This window comes from Phacochoerus africanus, chromosome 7, assembly GCF_016906955.1.
Source record: "Phacochoerus africanus isolate WHEZ1 chromosome 7, ROS_Pafr_v1, whole genome shotgun sequence".
Classification (NCBI taxonomy): Eukaryota; Metazoa; Chordata; class Mammalia; order Artiodactyla; family Suidae; genus Phacochoerus; species Phacochoerus africanus.
The window spans coordinates 23,881,347-23,904,859 of NC_062550.1; the positions used below are offsets into that span (position 1 = coordinate 23,881,347).

The 23,513-nt window shown below is 40.5% G+C and overlaps 1 protein-coding gene and 1 pseudogene across 1 annotated transcript; both read left to right on the top strand.

Annotated features, from left to right (window-relative positions):
* The first annotated feature begins 885 nt into the window (after positions 1-885).
* Positions 886-1,825, top strand: LOC125131712 (olfactory receptor 6C2-like). Its single transcript, XM_047788481.1, is given in 2 exon segments — positions 886-1,518; positions 1,520-1,825. Coding segments are annotated over 2 exon segments (939 nt in total).
* A 19,557-nt stretch (positions 1,826-21,382) lies between these two features.
* Positions 21,383-22,318, top strand: LOC125130482 (olfactory receptor 6C2-like; annotated as a pseudogene).
* The last annotated feature ends 1,195 nt before the right edge of the window (positions 22,319-23,513 follow it).

Below are 23,513 nucleotides of genomic sequence, written 5' to 3' on the forward strand. Positions count from 1 at the left end.
TCGTTTGCCTAAATATAGGGTGACTGAGCAAAGATGCACATTTTTTCTCCCTCTTTAGAAATTCTTTGAAGGGCAAAGAGAAGAACTAACATTTTAAAGTGAATGTCCTGCTATTAAAGGTTGGTGTAATCACATGAGATGATCAACATAAAATGCTTATTATACATTTGTCCAAACCCGTGGACATACAACACCAAGACTGAGCCATAGCGTAGACTAAAGGACCTTGAGTGATTGTGATGTGTCCCTGTAGGTTCATCAGTTGTAACATGAGCCACTCTGGTGGGAGATGTTGATAATGGGGAAAATATGCGTATGTGGAAGCAGGAGATATGTGGGACATTTCTGTGCTTTACCTTCTATTTTGCTACAAACATGATATTGCTCTAAAAATGCTCTAATTTAAAACACCCCAAAAATACTAATGAACAGATCATTCTTGGTTTTGAAAGTGGAGCATTTTGGTGTGGTACAGTATGGAAAACAAAGAAAGATGAGGATGGGAGAGAACAAATTTCAAATGTGATATCATTTTCTTCAGAAGGATACACACATCAAGGCAATACTGTTGGAAAACTGCACATCAGACACATTATACACTTGTTTCTATCTTTGTGCATATGCTTTATAATCAGAGAATTATCTAATTCTATGCTAGAATTATCTATCTCTCTTATAGACATAAGATCTGTAGTAGATACTGTCTATAAATGCCTCTTAGTAAGATGTCAAAAGCACTGCTATGTTAACAAATTTATTATTAAGTAAAGGAAGAAAGTGCATGTGAGCTGGCTTGCTGGGATGCTTCATTCAGATCCAAATACCAGCTTCTTACGATGCTTCTTTCTTCAGGTGGAATCCCCCTTGACTTAGCAGGAGGCAGTGATGAGAAATCATACAGTAATAACCACATTCATCCTGCTGGGATTGACAGAGGACCCAAAACTCCAAGTTCTGCTTTGTGCATTTTTGCTTCTCACCTACATGTTGAGTGTGGCTGGGAACCTCATCATTATCACCCTCACACTTTCGGATCCTCATCTTAAAACACCCATGTATTTTTTCCTCCGAAATTTCTCTTTCTTAGAAGTCTCATTCACGACTGTCTGTATTCCCAGATTCCTGTATACTATGACAACTGGAGATAATACCGTTAGCTATAATGCTTGCGCCACCCAATTATTTTTTGTTGTCCTCTTTGGAGCCACAGAATTTTTTCTCCTTGCCGCTATGTCCTATGACCGCTACGTGGCCATTTGTAAGCCCCTGCACTACACAACCATCATGAACAACCGAGTCTGCACTACCCTCGTTCTCTGCTGCTGGTTTGCCGGCCTGTTGATCATCCTCCCGCCCCTTGGCGTGGGCCTCCAGCTGGAATTCTGTGACTCTAATGCGATTGATCATTTTGGCTGTGACACATCTCCCATTTTACAGATAACCTGCTCAGACACTGTGCTCATAGAGAGAATTGTCTTGAGTTTCGCTGTGCTGACTCTCCTCATTACCTTAGGTGTGTGTGGTCCTCTCCTACACATGCATCATCAAGACCATTCTAAGATTCCCCGCTGCCCAGCAAAGGAAAAAGGCCTTTTCCACCTGCTCCTCCCACATGATTGTGGTTTCCATCACCTATGGCAGCTGCATCTTCATCTACATCAAACCTTCGGCAAAGGAAGGAGTGGCCATTAACAAAGGGGTGTCTGTTCTCACCACTTCAGTTGCCCCTCTGCTTAATCCATTCATTTATACACTTCGAAATAAACAAGTGAAAGACGCCTTCAAAGGCACAGTAAAACGGATGGTATTTCTCACAAAGAAGTAAGAGACTCTTGGTGAGTTTTGAGACTAAGTTAAATTTAAATCTGAAGGACCCAAGAGCAACATTCTTGAACATTGCAAAATAAAAAGAATTTCTTCCTATTCAGGCTAATCCTCCCCCAGGAACATTTTTCTCTCATAATCCAAAAGCCAAAATCAAGCCATTGACTTCTCCTTCTTTCAAGGTTATTTTATTAGGAATGGTTTCTTCCATCAATGCGTTCCAGCAACTAGATTTCTGAAATACTCAATATCAGAGAAAGGAAATGCAGATAAATGAAGTTGTATTTCTGGCCATATGGCCTTCTCATCATGGGGGCTATAATTGCCCAAAGAGCATTTCTCACTCCTTGGGAAGACTTCAGTGTCTAGTGTCCAGATGTATAGGAGTAATTAAATACTCTTTACCAAAGCTTAAAACATGACCTAAAAGAAAAATGCGCACTCCAGAGCTCTCTTTCTCATTTTAAAATGTTCATTTTTCAGGAATGAGTAGAAGATATCAAAGGGGAAAATTCAAAATTAATGAAGATAGTTATATTCTTCCTTTTTTTTTCTTTTTGCCTTTTCTAGGGCCGCACCCGCGGCATATGGAGGTTCCCAGGCTAGGGGTCGAATCGGAGCTGTAGCTGCCAGCCTATGCCAGAGCCACAGCAACGCGGGATCTGAGCAGCGTCTGCAACCCACACCACAGCTCATGGCATCGCCGGATCGTTAACCCACTGAGCAAGGCCAGGGATTGAACCCGCAACCTCATGGTTCCTAGTTGGATTCATTAACCACTGAGCCACGAGGGGAACTCCATTATAGTCTTTCTTTTAAGCCAACTTGTCTACCAAAAATATTTCTACTGGCCTTTCCAAAACTTATTTGGTTGTACTGCATCCTGAAATATATGATTACAGAAGAGAAAGAACAAGGCTTCTAAGTGCTAGAGTCTTCTACTGGCATTGCCATCGATGTTGCTGAAGTACAGACCCAAGGAGAACAAGCCCTGAATTTAAGGGTAGGATAAGTAGGTTTTGGTTAGATAAGTTCTCCAATATCCAAACTTACATTATTCCTTGATTTAAGGAGAATGTTAGAGATTAGGAGGATTGATCAAAACATCAAAAAAGTTCATAATTTGGGGAGAACGTTCTTCTTCTTCTTTTTTTTTTTTTTGTCTTTTTAGGGCCACACCCACAGCATATGGAGATTCCCAGGCTAGACATCGAATCAGTGCTGCAGCCACCAGCCTACAACACAGCCACAGCAACGCCAGATCTGAGCCGTGTCTGCAACTTATACCATAGCTCACAGCAACATGGGATCCTTAACCCACTGAGCAAGGCCAGGAATCAAACCTGCATCCTCATGGAGGCTAGTCAGATTTGTTTCTGCTGAGCCACGACAGGAACTCCTGGGGAAGACATTCTAAGGAATGTCTGGTTGCTTAGCCTAACCTGACTACTGAAGATTAAATCCAGGTATTGTGTGTCGGGGGGAAATGAAAGAGTAGAGGGAGAAAAGTGGACAAACAGGTAACAGTCATGCAGGGACCTTGGACCAAATAATTAAAATTATCTCTTTTCACTGATAGTCTTTTTACTATTTCCTAGCTCTGTAATTATGAAAATAAAGTTTTGTGCTTTCACAGCATTATCTATGTTTATTAAACCTCATCTACTTTCTCAAATGTACTTTTAATTTTGATATTTACAATTGTTCATTCCGAAGTATGTACAAGTTTTTTCTCTACTTTGAAAATATTTGGGGAAAATAGGAATCTATTCTCCCAAGGCCTTTCTTCTTTTTTATTTAAAATTTCTAAAACACAAAAAGCCCATACTGATATAAATAAATGGTTGGATAAATTACCAAAGGCGAGAGAAGAGACAAATCTCTGATAAAAAAGTATTCCAAAAATTTATATTGATACTCCATTCCCAATATCATCAGTTGATTTCCAACTGTGGGGCATCATACAAAATACCTGACCAGTAACCCTCAAACTGTCAAAGTTATTTTTTTTCTTTCTTTTTTTTTTTTTTGCTTTTTAGCCCTCACCTGCAGCATATGGAAGTTCCCAGGCTAGGGGTCGAATCAGAGCTACCACAGCCACAGCAACGAGGGATCCAAGCCACGTCTGCGATCTACACCCCAGCTCATGGCACCACTGGATCCCTAACTCACTGAGCGAGGCCAGGGATCAAACCGGCATCCTCACGGTTCCTAGTTGTGTTCATTAACCACTGAGCCACAAAGGGAACTCCTCAAGGTTTTCAAATAAAACGAAGTCTTAGAAACTGTCACAATCTGAAGGAGCCTAAGGAGACATGACAACTAACTAATGTCGTGTCCTAGATGAGAACATGGATAGAGAAAAGATCAGGTATAAACTAAGGAAATCTATGTAAGCTATGGACTTTATTTAATAATAACGCATTAGTTCATGAATTGTAACAAATGTATCATAATAATATAAGATTTTAAAAGAAGAAATTGGGCACACACTATATGGGAATCATCCCTACTATTTTCTCCATTTTTCTGTAAATCTAAAACTGTTCTTTAAAAAAAAAAAACCTATTAACAAGAAAAACACAATCCTCGATATAAATGGCAACGATTTTCTCCATGCTGAGCAAAAACCTGTGGCCACTCAAGTGATGGATTTGAAAGAATATTTAAAGATCTCTTTTCCTGGCTGCTCAAAACATGGATGTCATTCAACCCCATTGTTCCATCTCTCATTCTTCTCCTTAGTCTGCTGATGACCTGTGTTTGATACTCTCATTGCAACTTTCTTACCCGTCTCTCTGGAATGACTTCTCTATTTAACTTTTGTTCTTGGAGATGGCAACAAAGGGTCTTTATTATTCTCTCAGAACCAGGGTCCCCAGGAAAAGTATTGTTTGTCAGCACAATTGATCCCAAGGTGGCCGCTCTGAAGAGAGGGGAAAAAAACATTACCTTGGATATTTAAAAACCTCCAAAAAGTGAATGTGTCCCTTGGGAATATAAAGAACCCTAGAGGAGAGGACAAGATGGCGGAGGAGTAGGGGGACACGCTCACCCTCTCCCACAAACACAACAAAAAAAGCACATCTACACAATAGATGACTCGCACAGAACAGCAACCAATCGCTGGCAGAAGAACCTAAACTCCAATAATGGCAAGAAGTTTGTGACATTACGGGGCAGAACAGGAGAAAAGAGGAGAGTGAGAGAAGGTGAATCCGAGCAGGACGGGCGCTCCCGAAAGGGAACTGCGGAGGAGAAAGGGATCCCGCACCCTGGAAAGTCACCTACACGGGGGGAAAGGGAAAGATCAAACGAACCGGAGGAATCTCCAGATGCAGAGAAGAGTGTAGCAGTAAGCTGGAGTACGGAAAAGCCGATCAAGAACCAAATGGACCACGAGCACAGTCACCAAAAATTGAGATGCCTGGGTGGGGGCTGGGCACCAAGACCTCGCCTCAGAAGGCTAGTCGCCGAGAAAGGGCCAGGGGACACCTGGGTGGGGGCTGGACACCGAGACCTATGCTCCAGAGGTTAGTCCCTGGGCTGGGGGGGGCGGGGCGGAGTGGAAACTGCTTGGGAGGTCTAGAAACCATTTGACGGGGCAGAGACTGCCTGGGAGACTAGAAAACAAAGCTGTCGCAGAGGAAGGGAGCAATACTCTAGGGGCGGGGAAGTGGAAAGCCGCATCAGAGGGAACCTGGGAGAAGAGCCTGGTCTGCGCCCGTGCTGGGGAGGGGAGAGAAGAAGGGGTGGGTCCCCATAGAATACCCCCCACGCCACAGCAAGCTTACAGGCCCACTAGCTAGCTGAAAGCTGTGCTTCCCAGTGCATCCCCTCCCCCCACCCCCGCCACCCCCTAGGCTCTCGCCGGACTTGGGGCTGCCTGCCATCCAGGAGGGCTGGCCTCAACAATTGCCTGAAGCCTACCACCGCAGGGGTTGTCCCTGCACAGGCCTGCTTGCCCTTTGGAGGGGCTACACTTCCGCAGAGTAGCACCAAACACCAGCAGCCCCCGAGAAAAGGCCTGCAGCCCAGAAAAGCTAGAACAAGCCTAGCCAGGCAGTGAATAGATCTGCCTAATTCCCAGACGGTTTTTCTGAGTCTGGCTGCCCTGGGGAGGAGCCTCTTGGATTTTAAGTGGCCCTGCTACCCCAGGGGGTGCCCTAGTGGATCAGCTGCATAGGACTGCCAGCTCCAGGCAGGACCCCCTACAGGCCAGAAAAGCTGCAACAAGCCTGGCCAAGTCGGGAAAAGATCTCAGTCGGTTTTTCTGAGTCGGGCTGCCCCGGGGAGGAGCCTCTTCAGTTTCCAACGACCCTGCTACCCGCCCAAGCCCCTAGGGGGTGCCCCACTCCCGTGAAATAGCTGCTCAGCACCACCAGCCCCCTAGAAGAGCCCCTGCAGCCCAGAAAAGCTGCAACAAGCTTGGCCAGGCTGTGAAAAGATCTGCCTACATTCTCAGGCCATCCTTCTGAGTTGGGCTGCCCTAGGGAAGAGCATCTTAGGTTCTCAGTGACCCAGATAGCTGCTCCAGCCCCCAGGGGGTGCTGCACTCCTGAGGAACAGCTGCCCAACACCGCAAACCCCCTGCAAGAACCCCACAGCCCAAAAACACCAGAGCAAGCTCTGCATGACCAAGTGTAATCTGCTACCATCGTGGTGTGGACCTCCCACTCCTGTCTGCCCTCAGGAAGTCCTTCTTTGCTTCAAAGAAACACTGTTAGCCCCATCGACACTCCAGAAAAGCCACACTGCCTCAAAAAAGATTGACCAACAACGCCAGCCCTCAGGAAATATTCCACGGCAGTGACAAGGCAAACACTGCCCGGTAACAGAGAGTACAACTCCCTCAGGAGAAAGAAAACAACAAGCAAGATGAAGAAGCTGAGAAACCACTCCCAGTCAAACCAACAGGAGAACTCACCTAAAACAGTCAACAATGAAACAGATCTCTGCAGCTGGACAGACCTGGAGTTCAAAAGAGAAATAGTGAAAATACTGAAGGAATTAAGAGAAGGTATGAACAGTAATGCAGATACCCTCAGAAAGGAACTAGAACATATAAGGAGGAGCCAAGAAAAACTAGAACATTCATTTGCAGAGATGCAAACTGAACTAAGGGCAGTAAAAGCCAGAATGAATAATGCAGAAGAACGAATCAGTGATATGGAAGATAGAATAATGGAAATCACTCAATCCGGTCAACAGACAGAAAACCGAATCCAAAAACTGGAAAGCAATATAAGAGACCTATGGGATAATATAAAGCGGGCCAATCTACGCATAAGAGGAATTCCAGAAGGAGTAGAAAAAGATAAGGGGATGGAAAATATATTTGAAGAAATTATCGCTGGAAACTTCCCAAATCTAAAGGATGCTGGGTTCAAGATACAAGAAGCACAGAGGGCCCCAAACAAACTGAACCCAAACAGACCCACAGCAAGACACATCATCATAAAAATGGCAAAAGTTAGTGATAAAGAGAGGATCCTAAAGGCAGCAAGAGAAAAACAGAATGTTACCTACAAGGGAACCCCCATAAGAATATCAGCTGACTTCTCTACAGAAACACTACAGGCCAGGAGGGAATGGCAAGACATATTTAAAGGGCTCAAAGGAAAAAATATGCAACCTAGAATACTCCATCTAGCAAGAATATCATTTCAAATAGAAGGGGAAATAAAAATTTTTTCCAACAAACAAAAACTTAAAGAATACTGCAACACAAAACCCAGGTTAAAGGAAATATTGAAAGGGCTTCTCTAAACCAAAAAGAAAGGAAGGAAAGGGAAGAAAAAAGAAAAGGAAAAAATAAGAAGAAGAGGAAGAGCTAGGACTGAGGAAACCGCAATCAGAGAGCAGTCACTCAAATAAGCCAGCATACAGATTTAATCATGAACAGGCCTCAAACAAAATAAAATTAAAAAGAAAAAAATAAAAAAGAGTCATCAAAACCATAACATGTGGGCAAGGGATGTTAGGAAGTAAATAACCCTTTTTGTTTGTTAGTTTGTATGTTTCTCTTCTTAATTTTAATATAGTAATGAAGTGTTTGAACTTACAGGACCATCAGGCTAAAACACACAATTATGGGAAGGGGTTAGCATACTTAAAAAACAGGGCAACCACAAGCCAAACCCAAATATTGCATCTGCAAAAAATGAAAAAAAAATACACTCAAGCAGATAATAACAGGAGACCATCCAACCAAAAAAAAAAAAAAAAGAAAAGAAAGGAAGAATGGAGAAGCATAGAATCAACTGGAACACGAGGTTCAAATGGCAATAAATAAGCATCTATCAATTATCACCTTAAATGTCAATGGACCGAACGCCCCAATCAAAAGACACACAGTGGCTGAGTGGATAAAAAGGCAAAAACCTTCAATATGCTGCCTACAAGAAACTCACCTTAGGACAAAAGATACATATAGATTGAAAGTGAAAGGGTGGGGAAAAATATTTCACACCAATAAACACGACAGAAAAGCAGGAGTCGCAACGCTCACATCAGACAAAATAGACTTTAAAACAAAAGACATAAAGAAAGACAAAGAAGGACACTACTTAATGATTAAGGGATCCAGCCAAGGAGAGGATGTTACTATCGTCAACATATATGCCCCAAATACAGGAGCACCCAGATACATACAACAAATATTAACAGACATAAAGGGAGATATTGATGAGAATACAATCATAGTAGGAGGCCTTAATACCCCCCTCACATCAATGGACAGATCCTCTAGACAGAAAACCAATAAAGCAACAGAGAGCCTAAAGGAAACAATAGGAAAGTTAGACTTCATTGATCTCTTCAGGACACTACGTCCAAAAAAAGCAGAGTACACATTCTTCTAAAATGCTCATGGAACATTCTCAAGAATCGACCACATAGTGGGACACAAAGCTAATCTCAATAAATTTAGGAGCATAGAAATTATCTCAAGCATCTTCTCTGACCACAATGCCATGAAATTAGAAATCAACCCTGGGAAAAGGAAAGAGAAAAAACCTACTGCATGGAGACTAAACAACATGCTACTAAAAAACCAATGGGTCAATGAGGAAATCAAGAAGGAAATTAAAAACGACCTTGAAACAAATGATAATGAAGACACAACCACTCAAAATCTATGGGATGCTGCGAAAGCAGTGCTCAGAGGGAAATTTATAGCAATACAGGCCTTTCTCAAAAAAGAAGAAAGATCCCAAATGGACAACTTAACCCTCCACCTAAATGAATTAGAAAAAGAAGAACAAAAAAGGCCTAAAGTCAGCAGAAGGAAGGAAATTATAAAGATCAAAGAAGAAATCAATAACATAGAGACTCAAAAAACAAGAGAGAAAATTAATAACACCAAGAGATGGTTCTTTGAAAAGGTGAACAAAATTGACAAACCCCTGGCCAGACTCACTAAAAAGAGGAGAGAAAGAACCCAAATAACCAAAATTAGAAATGAAAAAGGAGAAATCACAACGGATACAGCAGAAATACAAAAAACCATAAGAGAATACTATGGACAACTATACGGCAACAAGTTTGACAATCTGGAAGAAATGGACAATTTTCTAGACTCTTACAGCCTGCCAAAACTGAATCAAGTAGAAACAGACCAACGGAACAGACCGATCCCTAGAAATGAAATTGAAGAGGTCATAAAATCACTCCCTACAAATACAAGTCCAGGACCAGATGGATTCACAGGTGAATTCTATCAAACATAGAAAGAGGAATTGATGCCCATCCTCCTTAAACTCTTTCAAAAGGTTGAAGAAGGAATACTCCAAAGACATTCTATGATGCCACCACCACCATCACAGTCATTCCAAAACCAGACAGAGATACCACCAAAAAAGAAAACTATCGCCCAATATCATTGATGAATATAGATGCAAAAATGCTCAACAAAATCTTAGCCAACCGAATCCAACAACATACCAAAAAAATTATACACCATGACCAGGCTGGGTTCACCCCAGGTTCACAAGGATGGTTCAACCCACGCAAATCAATCAGCATCATACACCACATTAACAAAAAAAAAGTCAAAAATCATATGATCATCTCAATAGACGCAGAAAAAGCATTTGACAAAGTCCAACATCCATTCATGATCAAGACCCTCGCCAAAGTGGGTATAGAGGGAACATTCCTGAATATAATCAAAGCCACTTATGAGAAACCCACAGCAAATATAATAATACTCAATGGGGAAAAACTGAAAGCCTTCTCACTCAAATCTGGAACAAGACAGGGATGCCCACTCTCACCACGGCTCTTCAACATAGTTTTGGAAGTCCTAGCCACAGCAATTAGGCAAACCAAAGAAATAAAAGGCATCCATATAGGAAGAGAAGAGATCAAACTGTCACTGTATGCAGATGACATGATACTATACATAGAAAACCCTAAGGACTCAACCCCAAAACTACTTGAACTGATTGATAAATGCAGCAAAGTAGCACGATATAAGATTAACATTCAGAAGTCAGTTGCATTTCTGTATACCAGCAATGAACTATTAGAAAAGGAATACAAAAATACGATGCCTTTTAAAATTGCACCTCACAAAATCAAATACCTCCGAATACACCTGACCAAGGAGGTAAAGGACCTATATGCCGAGAAACTTTAATCAAAGAAATCAAAGAAGATGTAAAGAAATGGAAAGATATTCCATGTTCCTGGATTGGGAAAATCAATATTGTAAAAATGGCCATACTACCCAAAGCAATCTACAGATTCAATGCAATCCCTATCAAATTACCCATGATATTTTTCACAGAACTAGAACAAACAATCCAAACATTTATATGGAACCACAAAAGACCCCGAATCGCCAAAGCAATCCTGAGAAACAAAAACCAAGCAGGAGGCATCACTCTCCCAGACTTCAAGCAATACTACAAAGCCACAGTCATCAAAACAGCGTGGTACTGGTATCAAAACAGACAGACAGACCAATGGAACAGAATAGAGAATCCGGAAATAAACCCTGACACCTATGGTCAATTAATCTTTGACAAGGGAGGCAAGAACAGAAAATGGGAAAAAGAAAGTCTATTGAGCAAGCATTGCTGGGAAACCTGGACAGCTGCATGCAAAGCAATGAAACTAGAACACACCCTCACACCATGCACAAAAATAAACTCCAAATGGCTGAAAGACTTAAATATACGACAGGACACCATCAAACTCCTAGAAGAAAACATAGGCAAAACACTCTCTGACATCAACCTCATGAATATTTTCTCAGGTCAGTCTCCCAAAGCAATCGAAATTAGAGCAACAATAAACCCATGGGACCTCATCAAACTGAAAAGCTTTTGCACAGCAAAGGAAACCCAAAAGAAAACAAAAAGACAACTTACAGAATGGGAGAAAATAGTTTCAAATGATGCAACCAACAAGGGCTTAATCTCTAGAATATTCAAACAACTTATACAACCCAACAGCAAAAAAGCCAATCAAGCAATGGAAAAATGGGGAAAAGACCTGAATAGACATTTCTCCAAAGAAGATATACAGATGGCCAACAAACACATGAAAAGATGCTCAACATCGCTGGTTATAAGAGAAATGCAAATCAAAACTACCATGAGATACCACCTCACACCAGTCAGAATGGCCATCATTAATAAATCCACAAATAACAAGTGCTGGAGGGGCTGTGGAGACAAGGGAACCCTCCTGCACTGTTGGTGGGAATGTAAACTGGTACAGCCACTATGGAGAACAGTTTGGAGATACCTTAGAAATCTATCCATAGAACTTCCATATGACCCTGCAATCCCACTCTTGGGCATCTATCGGACAAAACTCTACTTAAGAGAGACACGTGCACCCGCATGTTCATTGCAGCACTATTCACAATAGCCAAGACATGGGAACAACCCAAATGTCCATCAACAGAGGATTGGATTCGGAAGAAGTGGTATATATACACAATGGAATACTACTCAGCCATAAAAAAGAATGACATAATGCCATTTGCAGCAACATGGATGGAACTAGAGAATCTCATCCTGAGTGAAATGAGCCAGAAAGACAAAGACAAATACCATATGATATCACATAACTGGAATCTAATATCCAGCACAAATGAACATCTCCTTAAAAAAGAAAATCAGGAGTTCCCGTCATGGCGCAGTGGTTAACGAATCCGACTAGGAACCATGAGGTTGTGGGTTCGGTCCCTACCCTTGCTCAGTGGGTTAAGGATCCGGCGTTGCCCTGAGCTGTGGTGTAGGTTTCAGACGCAGCTCGGATCCTGTGTTGCTGTGGCTCTGGCGTAGGCCGGTGGCTACAGCTCCGATTCGACCCCTAGCCTGGGAACCTCCATATGCCGCGGGAGCGGCCCAACGAAATAGCAACAAGACAAAAAAAAAAAAAATCATGGACTTGGAGAAGAGACTTGAGGCTGCCTGATGGGAGGGGGAGGGAGGTGGAGGGATCGGGAGCTTGGGCCTATCAAACACAACTTAGAATAGATTTACAAGGAGATCCTGCTGAATAGCATTGAGAACTTTGTTTAGATACTCACGTTGCAACAGAAGAAAGGCTGGGGGAAAAATGTAATTGTAATGTATACATGTAAGTATAACCTTGACCCCCTTGCTGTACAGTGGGGAAAAAAAAAAAAAAAAAAAGAACCCTAGAAATCCTCTGGCCTTTAACTCATGTTTTGTTTATAATTTAATAAATATTTAAATATATGCCCAGCATTTTGCTGTATGGTATAGAAAATGCAATAAAGCTGGGAGTTCCCGGCGTGGCGCAGCGGAAACGAATCCAACCAGGAACCATGAGGTTGGGGGTTTGATCCCTGGCCTCGCTCAGTGGGTTAAGAATTCGGCATTGCCGTGACCTGCGGTGTAGTTTGCAGACATGGCTCAGATCTGGTGTTGCTGTGGCTGTGACGTAAGCCGGCAGTTGTAGCTCCGACTGGACTCCTAGCCTGGGAACCTCCATATGCCGCAGGTGCGGTCCTAAAAAGAAGAAAAAAATGAAAAAGTTAACCTGCCCCAGGGCAACAATGCCATACAAAAAATATTCAACCATGAAAAGTTAAAAATACAATAAATTTCACAAAGGGGCATGTGTAATTTTTTTAAGTTTTATTGAAGCACAATTAATTGACAATGTTGTATCAGTTTCAGGTGTACAGCAAAGTGAATCAGTTACACATACACATATACCCATTCTTTTTCTGATTCTTTCCCCATATAGATTATCACAGAATGGCGAGTAGAGTTCCCTGTGCTATGCAGCAGGTCCACGGTGGCCAACCATTCCATATACTGTATATGCCAGTCACAGAGGGGTCGAAGTGCCATATGAATGCACAGATCAAAAATGCTTTCAATATAGAAGGAAGACCCCTGTGGCAAGTAAAATAATACTAGCATTCATAATATTTACTATGAGCCAGACATTGCTCTAAGTAATATGTATGGTAATAATAGAATCAAATAAAACTCTGTATGTTCATTATTATTATTATCAACATAGTATTATTAATAACATATTAGTATCATTCTTGTATTGTAAATAGAGAGACTGTGACATAGAGCCTAAGACACAAAACTGATCGATAGCCTGAGATATGAACCCAGATAATCAGAATCTAGAGCCCAGGCATGTAACCAGAACACAATAGTGCTTTCTATTCAGGCAGAATCTATGAGGGTATTGAATTCTCCTTAGACTCAGAAAAGATCTAACTCTTTTCTGAGGTGGAGAAGTAAGCAGAGAGCCTTTCTTATAAGAAAACTGGATCAACAAATGTATGAGACTGTCCTTCAAAACTCTTTGGGGTAACTTCTCTATCTGGGCAAAATGTTTAGGGCAAATATGAAAATTAGAAATAATGATATTTATGGACATTAATGTGAGATGAAAGCAAAGTGTGAATTTCTCGTATGGTTTAAGTCTGGATGACTGCAAGTACACTGCTCTTAACACAAATAGATAATTAACATGGAGAATCAGCATTGTGCTTTTTGAATTTTCATCCAAATTGTTCTTCCTTTTGGATTTCCCGTCATGTCTCAGTGGTTAACAAATCCCACTGGGAAGCATGAGGTTGCAGGTTCAATCCCTGGCCTTGCTCAGTGGGTTAACGATCTGGCGTTGCCGTGAGCTGTGGTGTAGGTTGCAGACGCGGCTCGAATCCCACGTTGCTGTGGCTCTGGCGTAGGCTGGTGGCTACAGCTCCGATTAGACCCCTAGCCTGGGAACCTCCATATGCCGCGGGAGCGGCCCAAGAAATAGCAAAAAAAAAAAAAAAAAAAAAAAATATATATATATATATATATATATATAATGAGGTGTAAAGATAGGAGCAGAAATTAATGAAATGGAAAACAAAGATACAGTATGAGGGAAATTAATAGAGCTTCCCCCCCCAAAAAAAACCTAATATGGTTTTCATCTTCTAGTAAAATTGATAAGAAATAATAAAGAGGATACAAAAAATATTAAAAATGGAAAAGGCTACTTGACAGATACAACTTAGACAACAAAGATAAAAATCCCATAAAAACATTACTAAAATTTAGCAATTGAACTGCTTCCTCTTTTTAAAATGACCTCTAAAATAAAATAAAAAACTAAATAGTGGTTTAAAATTTAAAGAAATTAATCAATAGTTTTAAATTTTCCAACAAAGAGATCATTAGTCCCAGATATTTTACACTTAATACTTTAATTATCAAGAAACAGATAATTTTTAAAAAATTTTCAGGACCTGGAAAAAATGTAATTATTCCTCAATTGGGAAACTAATATAACCTCCAACTTAAAATATGTAGGAAAACTGCAAGGAAGGAAATCTGAAAGACGAACTCACTCAAGAACACATATACAAAAATATTAAGTAAATTAACCCCCCCCAAAAAAAATACTAAGTAAAATATTAGCAAGTTTAACTTTTTCTAATTTAAAAAAACAATGACCATGGATGTGTGTACACATATAACTGAATCACTTTGTTGTATAGCAGAAATTTTCACAACAACGTAAATCAACTCTACTTCAATAAAAAAAATTTTTAAATGATGACCAAGTTTTGGTTTCTTCCAGTGATGAAAACATGGTCTAACATTAGTAAATCTACTAATACCATGTCATTACCTCCAATTACAAAAGGAGAAAAATAAATTTATTTTCATAGGTACACTATTTTATTCTCACTAATTTACTAGTTATAGAAAAAATTAATAAAAGTCAATACATTCATGATAACTCTCATCAAGCTATGAATGGAAGTGGATCTTGGAGTGTCCAAGTGGACCTGAAATATTTAGTTTTGCTCCTTCCCACTCAGGTTAATTACTATTAATCTGACAGTAAAGTTTATTGCAAACAGTGGGACAGTGACTGTACAATATCCTGAGTATTCACAGCAACGAGTCATATAATTGAGCAAAACACATGTGAAGTGAATGCGTGCCCCAGGCCAGGGGAAGAGCGCTTTCTCCTAAGGCTTCACCCTAGTCCAGCATCTCAGGGCATCCCTGAGAGGCTTCTTCTCTAAACTCAGCAGAAGCATCCCTTCAGCAATGAGAAGAAAAATGAAAAGAAACCACACTTGTGTACAGCACAGGGAAGCATATCCAGTTTACTGTGATAGAACATGATGGAAGATAATATGAGAAAAAGAATGGATATATATATGTATGATTGGATCACTTTGCTCTGCAGCAGAAAATCATGCAACATTGTAAATCAACTAACTACACTTTAATTTACAAAATTTTTAAGAAACCATAAAAAGCAAATAACAATAAACACTTACTGCTTTGCCCTTATTTCCTATCCTATTTTTGCATCTTCCTTTCTCCAAGGACACAGTCCCAACTGAGAAGTGTTATTTTTTTCCTCACTAAGTTCATGGCACAATAGGTTAATTAGCAACTTTTGAACCTAGGATCCCAAGGGGTCCTATTATCTGGTTAATCAGATGATCCCTACACACCTATTGAGGAGCAGATATAACTCATACCATTCTTGTTAATATATAATTTTCAAGGAGTCTTCCTCTGAAGAGGTCAAGATATCAACTTTGCCAAAACCAAAGAGGATTTCTCACCATGCCAAGAGTCTTTAATTCTTTCAACTATACAGAACATATGAGTATTTTTTCCTAGAATTTGAGTCAGAAAATATTCTTTATTTGGTATCCTTTTCAAGACTATAGAAGGCAAAGGACATTTGGGAAAGACCCCTGGGAAACTGTGGGCAATGAAACCCTAAGAGACCTCTGCCCACTCACAGACGTGCCAGTGAGTGCAAGTGTGTGGGTGCCTGAAAAATATTGTAGGACGCACCATCGCTAACGATCTCTTCTCAGTTCTGAGTTATCCTAAGGATCTTTGTGGTTAAATTGCTCACAGAAGCCATGAGCAGCAAGCTGAAAGGTGAGTATGATTTACTTAGTCATACCAGTTGCTCACCCTCCAAAACCCAAGTAGTTCAAAGTTACAGGGCAGAAGGCTTTGACCTACGTGTTACAGAACTTGGGTGCTGAATAATCAGGAAGATTGTTTCACAATAGGAATCAATCGTGATACCCAGATGTTACTCTATTCTCTAACTAATGACATTTGAATTTTAGTAAGACTTCAGAAAGATGTTCTCTGGAAAAATTCCAAGGATAAGACAGTAAATTTTTAGGAGAAGAAAATGGTCGTCCGTGCATGGGATCCAGGGAAAGTCTTCCTGTTCTCCTAATCCAGCAACAATGCTTCCCTAATGTTTCTTTTTTGCTACACAACTTGAATATCTACCATTAGAGAGATTCCCCAATATTTAACAAGCAGTACCAGAAAGCATACTTGAAGAATAAAGCAATGAGTTGTTAGTAAGCCACCACAATACATCAATGAACTCTCATATGCTATTCTGCATGAGTTTACCCAAAATGTTCCAGATGAGACTATGCTACCAATGGATTTTTGCAAGGACCAAAGACAGAATGTTATGGGTGCATGGGGCTTAGCCCAGGTGGAGGAGAGCTTGGTAGACACCATGTGTGGGAATCCAGGTCAGAAGATAAGGAAGGATAATAGGAATGCTACTCAATTTCAACATCTCGTCTGGTGTGGTCATTCCCTGAGTCATTTCACCGTATTTGAGAAGAAAGCAGTTAACAGACTAGCCATTTATTACACATTCAAGTTAGACTCGTGTCCATAAATCCAGGGACAGAAGGCTCTGAAGTGTGATCTGAGCACATTTTTGAAAACGATACTGCACACTCGCTGGGAAGAGAAGAGCCACCTTTCCCCAATCTCAGGGGAAACTCACCTCAAGATCATCATAGGAAATATGCTGAAACATCCAAGAGAAAACCATTCATGTTCCAAACAAATTGAGGTCTCCTAGGAAGATCCTGTCCCATGCCAGTGATGAGAGAAATTGGAAGCCCTAGAGATAATGACTGCAAATGGGAAACTTTCCAGTTTCTACAAATGTAATTATTATTGTTGAAGACCATCTATCTCTCTACCACAACCCCTGCATTGATCCACTTCATTCCCAGAAGGTTACTTGACATATAGCATCAGAAAGACAATGTCGGTCATTTTCTCAAAATAAAAAAGAGCATAAATAAATCAGGCAAATAAATAGTGGAGAAGGGAGTGTTCTGTAATAGTTATGAGTTGGCATTCTGCAGTCAGGCTACTTGGATCCAGACTCTTGCTTTACTACGTCCAAGTCAATGACTTCGGGCACAGTTCTAAATATTTCTGGATCTTGGTTTCCTCAGTTCCAACATGAGGACTAATTTACAACCAGCCTCAGAGAGTTGATTTGAGAATTAAATGAGGTGATCTAAAGGTTAAACATAATAAGTAACATTTAGTATCTGCCTTAGAAATGTTACCTATTATTACCTTCCTTGGAGAGGTTTGTGAATTAAATTGAATACACCTGAAAGAGGAAACTTGGCCCTAGTGTCTCCATTAAAAACCTATTCTTATCCCAGAAGTTTCTTCATTAGGGTTTTATTCTTCAATTAAAAACATAACTATACCTGAAGTGAGTAACATAAATATGATTCTCAGCTTCTAAGGCATTAGGTGAATTTATTTTCCAGATCTCCTATAGCACTGACGGTAAATTTTCCCCAAAGTAAAATAGAGACTAAGGAAACAACTAGAATTGTCTGGGTGCTCCGGGAAGATAAGGAAGCACATTAGATGTGGCAAACTTCCTAGAAACCAGGGAAACCAAGAAAAAATTCCTAAAACTCTCTCCTAATTTGGAAGAGTGGGAAAAACCATGGAAATCAGACTGAGGAAAGCTTGATTCTTCCCTAGACCTTACTCCTAAAAAGCCTGGTGACTGCTCATCCTCTGATTTCTACCTTTCAACTTAGGGGCTAGGCGAAAATAATTATTAAGGTGCATTACATCTCTCAATTGATAGAGCTCTCTTAAGGCTTGAATCGTTTTATTTATAGTAACCTGGCACCCATTTGACTTAGCTTTTTTTTTTTCTTTCTTGTTCCTTTAAAATAGTTCAAAGAGAAAGCATCAGATGGCGCATACAGGGCATAAAAGAGATTTCTTATAAATTAGTGGGGAGAATTGCAAGGAAGTTCTCAAGTAAGGCAAGGGGATGAAAGAAGCAGAAGACCCTACAGTAATAAGCTCAGGAGAGACTACGACTGTGGTGACCGAGAGGATATGAAGTGAATATCCCAAGGAACAATGTTCAAACTAAGAGATTTGGGCAGGGAATCAAATTAGAAAGTACGAACAGTGTAGATTATAAATGTAAAAGAAATTCAGGGGATGAAGTCACATGTTGTATTGAATGCAGCTGAATTACATCCATGAAGAACAGACGTTTCAACAAATGTCAGGTTTTTTTCAAATGTAAGAGCACCTTATAATTTTGAATTTAAGTTCAAAGATAGCAGAAAACTTAAAATACATATACGGAACGTAGCAAGGAGAGGAGCCCAAATCTAAGGTAAGAGAAAGTGTGAGACAGTAGGCGAACCCTGTTCATACAGGGAGAGGCAGCAGGTCCTGGGGGAAGAAAGAGAAATAGGAAATAGAACATATTTAATGTCTGTCCTATTCCAGGAAGGATGCTAAGAGCCTAAAAGAATTACTGTATGTAATCTTTATACTAACCCATGAAGAACACACAGCTATTATTTGCATGTCACAGACTAGGAAACAGAGCCCATTCCTGAACTTCCCGAGGTTTCATGGCCATGGTTTGGACCCAAATATCAAGCCCTGGTGCCTATCTTATTCCAGAATCCACATGCTTAACGCCTACCTCTTCTAACTAACCCAGATGGGCTCAGAGGCGACCTAAGAGCTGGGTCTTCACTGGCCTCCGCCAAGCTCCTTCTGAGAAAACGGGGCTAAGAGATGAACAAAAATGGAGACCTTACTTCTAGGCCGCCTCTGTCATCTACAGTCCTCCCTCCAGGACACCGCTCTTATCCCCAACTAGCTTTAAAAGATTAGTTCTCATTTACTCTTAGGTAGAAATGAAATTACCCAGTATCATTATGGGGAATTGCAGCTAAAAGCAACCATTTATTCTTCTGATTTCTAAAATTGCCTCAGGAGTTCCCTTTGTGGCCTAGCAGTTAACGAACCCGACTAGGATCCATGAGGATACGGGTTCGATCCCTGGGCTTGCTCACTGGGTTAGGGATCCCGCATTGCCATGAGCTGTGGTGTAGGTCGCAGACGCAGCTTGGATCCCGCATTGCTGTGATTAGACCCCTGGCCTGGGAATTTCCATATGCTCCAGGTGCGGCCCTAAAAAAGCAAAAATATAAAAAATAAAAATTTCCTCAATATACTGAGGCCCTTAATTGAAAATATAAAGTGTAAATAGACCAAAGATGTACCTTTTCAATTACACATTTATTTTTATTTTTTATTATTATTATTTTTTATTTTTATTTTTTTGTCTTATGCTATTTCTTTGGGCCGCTCCCTCGGCATATGGAGGTTCCCAGGCTAGGGGTCGAATCGGAGCTGTAGCCACTGGCCTACACCAGAGCCACAGCAACGTGGGATCCGAGCCGAGTCTGCAACCTACACCACAGCTCACCACAACGCCGGATCGTTAACCCACTGGGCAAGGGCAGGGACCGAACCCGCAACCTCATGGTTCCTAGTCAGATTCGTTAACCACTGCGCCACAACGGGAACTCCTCAATTACACATTTAAATAGAATTAGTCAATCAGTTATCAAAGACAAAATGCCTGGTCTCATTTACTCAAGAAAAAGAGATTGATTATCTGCTATGTGCCAGGTAAAAATTTAGTCCTGTATTTACAGTGGTGGACAAAACAGATAAGCCTGAGTCCTCATGGAGCTTGCTCTTGAGCAGCGGATGAAGGTAAAAAGTAAATGAATCCATAATTACAAATTATTATAAAAGATATGAACAGAGAATGTGCTCATCACTTTGGAGGTAGAAAGAACACAGATAGGCTTCTCCAGAAACACATCTCCAAAGGGTTATAATAAAGTTGGCACTTGAAAAATAAGATCCATCCATGCAAGAATGCAAATAGCGTTTCTAGGAGGGAGAAAACATTGCAGAAGACCTGGGGTGGAAAAAACTAGGCATCTTCAAGGAGACCAGTACAGCTGGATAAGCAAGAGACAGAGTAGGAGACTTTCATGGCAGTGAGATCATGAGCTTTTAAATCAGAGTAAGGAGTTTGCATTTTATTCCAAGGGAAATGGAACTCCAGAGAGTGTTTTAAACAGAGAAATGGATCTCATGGAAGGTTATGAAAAATTACTCTGGCTCTGTTTTTAAAACAGGCTTACGAGAGTGCTTTTGTGCAGATAGGTGAGAGGTGCTTTAAAGGAGAGTGTGTATTACCATCACAAGCTAGGAAGCAGAGGCTAAGAGGAGATAAATTTTAACTTCACAACCTTAACTATAATCACCCCTGCATCTCACATGGGACCAAGATGATGAGCACACTTTAAGGTATTATTTTCATGAAATTACAAACCATGCATATTTTGCTTTGGCCATGCTCTGGCATATGGAAGTTCCTGGACCAGTGATAGAACTCGAGCTGCAGCAGCAACCTGAGCCACAGCAGTGACAATGCCAGATCCTTAATCTACTGCACCACAGGGGAACTCCAAACCATGCATGTTTTTATGATAGTGTTTTTCCATTCATTAACATAGATAGTATAATTTGGCTTCATTTCCATGAGGTTGTTAATCAAATAATCCCTCTACTATTGAATTAATACTATATCAATATAGTAATAAGAATCTTTAATAAGACTTCTGGCTGGCATCCAGTGTAATGCTCAGGAGTGGAAGTCCACCAGCAATAAATAATTAACTATCAATTAACTGCCACTCCAATAGCATTCTTGATTAACAGGTAAATAAAATAAAATCTTGGCTTAGCTAATATTTTCATTTCATTCTAATTAATGACCAGTATATAGTGCAATCATCTCTTTCTCTGATCTAATTTCTCTCTCTCTTTTTTTTCCACACAGACTTAGCCACAGTCAGGAATCAGGGATGAAAAATTCCACAGCAATAACATTCATCCTAGTGGGACTTACAGATGACCCAAATCTACAGATTCTGCTTTTCATCTTTTTGTTTCTAACCTACCTGTTGAGTGTTGTTGGGAACCTGACCATCATCACTCTCACCTTGGTAGATTCCCAACTCAAAACACCCATGTATTTTTTCCTCCGGAATATCTCCATCTTGGAAGTGTCCTTCACAACTGTCTGCATTCCCAGATTCCTCTACACAATGGCATCAGGGGACAATACTGTTACCTACAATGCATGCGCCACTCAATTATTTTTTGTTATCGTGCTGGGTGTGACCGAGTTTTTTCTCCTGACTGCCATGTCCTATGACCGCTACGTGGCCATCTGCAAACCCCTGCATTACACCACCATCATGAGCAGCACAGTCTGCATCAGGTTCCTTCTTGGCTGCTACGTGATTGCTCTGATCATCGTCCTCCCGCCCTATGTAATGGGCTTGGACCTCGAGTTTTGAGACTCGAATGTCATCGATCACTTTGGCTGTGATGCTGCTCCCATCCTGAAGATTACCTGCTCAGACACGGTCCTCGTAGAGCGATTTGTCTTGGTCCTGGCTGTGCTGACCCTCCTGTTCACCTTGGTGTGTGTAATTCTGTCCTACACCTACATCATCAGGACCATTCTCAGATTTCCTTCTGCCCAGCAAAGGAAAAAGGCTTTTTCTACCTGTTCTTCCCATGCAATTGTGGTTTCTATCACTTATGGAAGCTGAATTTTCATCTATATTAAACCATCTGCAAAAGAAGGGGGAGCTATGAATAAGGTTGTGTCAGTGCTTACCACCTCGGTGGCACCGGTAATGAGTCCCTTCATTTATACTCTGAGGAACAAGCAAGTGGTACAAGCTTTCAAAGACATGATCAAAAGCATTGCAGCTGTGGCAAAGAACTAAAGGACTACTGAGTTCAGAATGACACATTGTAAATAAATTCCCTAGCTCTATTTTATTTTTCGCTCTTGGTATGTTAGTCATGGTTTTATATATCACAACCCCATTCTGTTACATTTAGTGCCTACTATTAGTACATGTATTAATAATCCTTTTTTGCTCAATCTAGTCCCAGAAATACAAGGCCAAAGCTTTGCTGTAAATATTTAAAACAATATGCCTATTACTAGTTATAGAACCAGGAAATGTAAGCAGCATCATCTTACCATTATATTGCTGCTCAGCTATTCCTCTTTTACTGGCTGGTATGTCCTGATTTGAGTCCCAAATCTCCCAGGAACATCAGGGATGATGGTTTCATGGGTGTGTGTATATGTCCAAAGTCATCAAATTGTATATATTAAATCCATACATTTTTGTATATCAATTATACTTTAATAAAGCTGCTTTTTTTAGGAAAATTATTTTTGAAGTCAAATGCACAGATTTATTTCCTTCTAGATGTGTCTTGTGTTTCCTTCTAGGATGTTTTCTGTCATGCACCTGCTTGCTGGCCACTTTGATATTGATGACTGTATCTCTAGAAAACATAGTGTGGTGATTAATCATAACACCTCAATGCATTCTCCTTAATAGACAAACCTGAACCTAAAAAAATGTGAAGAGAAAAATCATAAAGTTTCTAGATGAAAATTAGCAGAGTATTTCCATGATCTTGGGATGAAGAATATTTCTTAAACTAAAAACAGAAAGCATTAATCATTAACCAAAAAAAGACTGGGAAATTGAACTGCTTTACAATTAGGAAGGTTCTTTTCATCAAGAAACATTAGAGAGTTCCCATTGTGGTTCAGTGGGTTAAGGACCCAACGTTGTCTCTGTAAGGATGAGGGTTCAATCCCTGGTCTCGCTCAGTGGATTACAGATTTGCCCTTGCTGCTGCACAGATTGCAGATTCAGCTCAGATTTGATGTTGCCGTGGCTGTGGCATAGGCCTTCGGCTGCAGCTCTGATTGGACCCTTGGCCCAGGAATTTCCATATGCCACAGGAGCTGCTATAAAAAGAAAAGAAGAGAAAAGAAAGGAAAAAAGAAAAGAAAAAAGAAAAGGAAGGAAAAGAAAGAGTAGAGTGAAAAACAGATATATATGAATCTAGAAGAGCATAAAGATAAAGGCTGGAGTATAAATTTTCCCTATA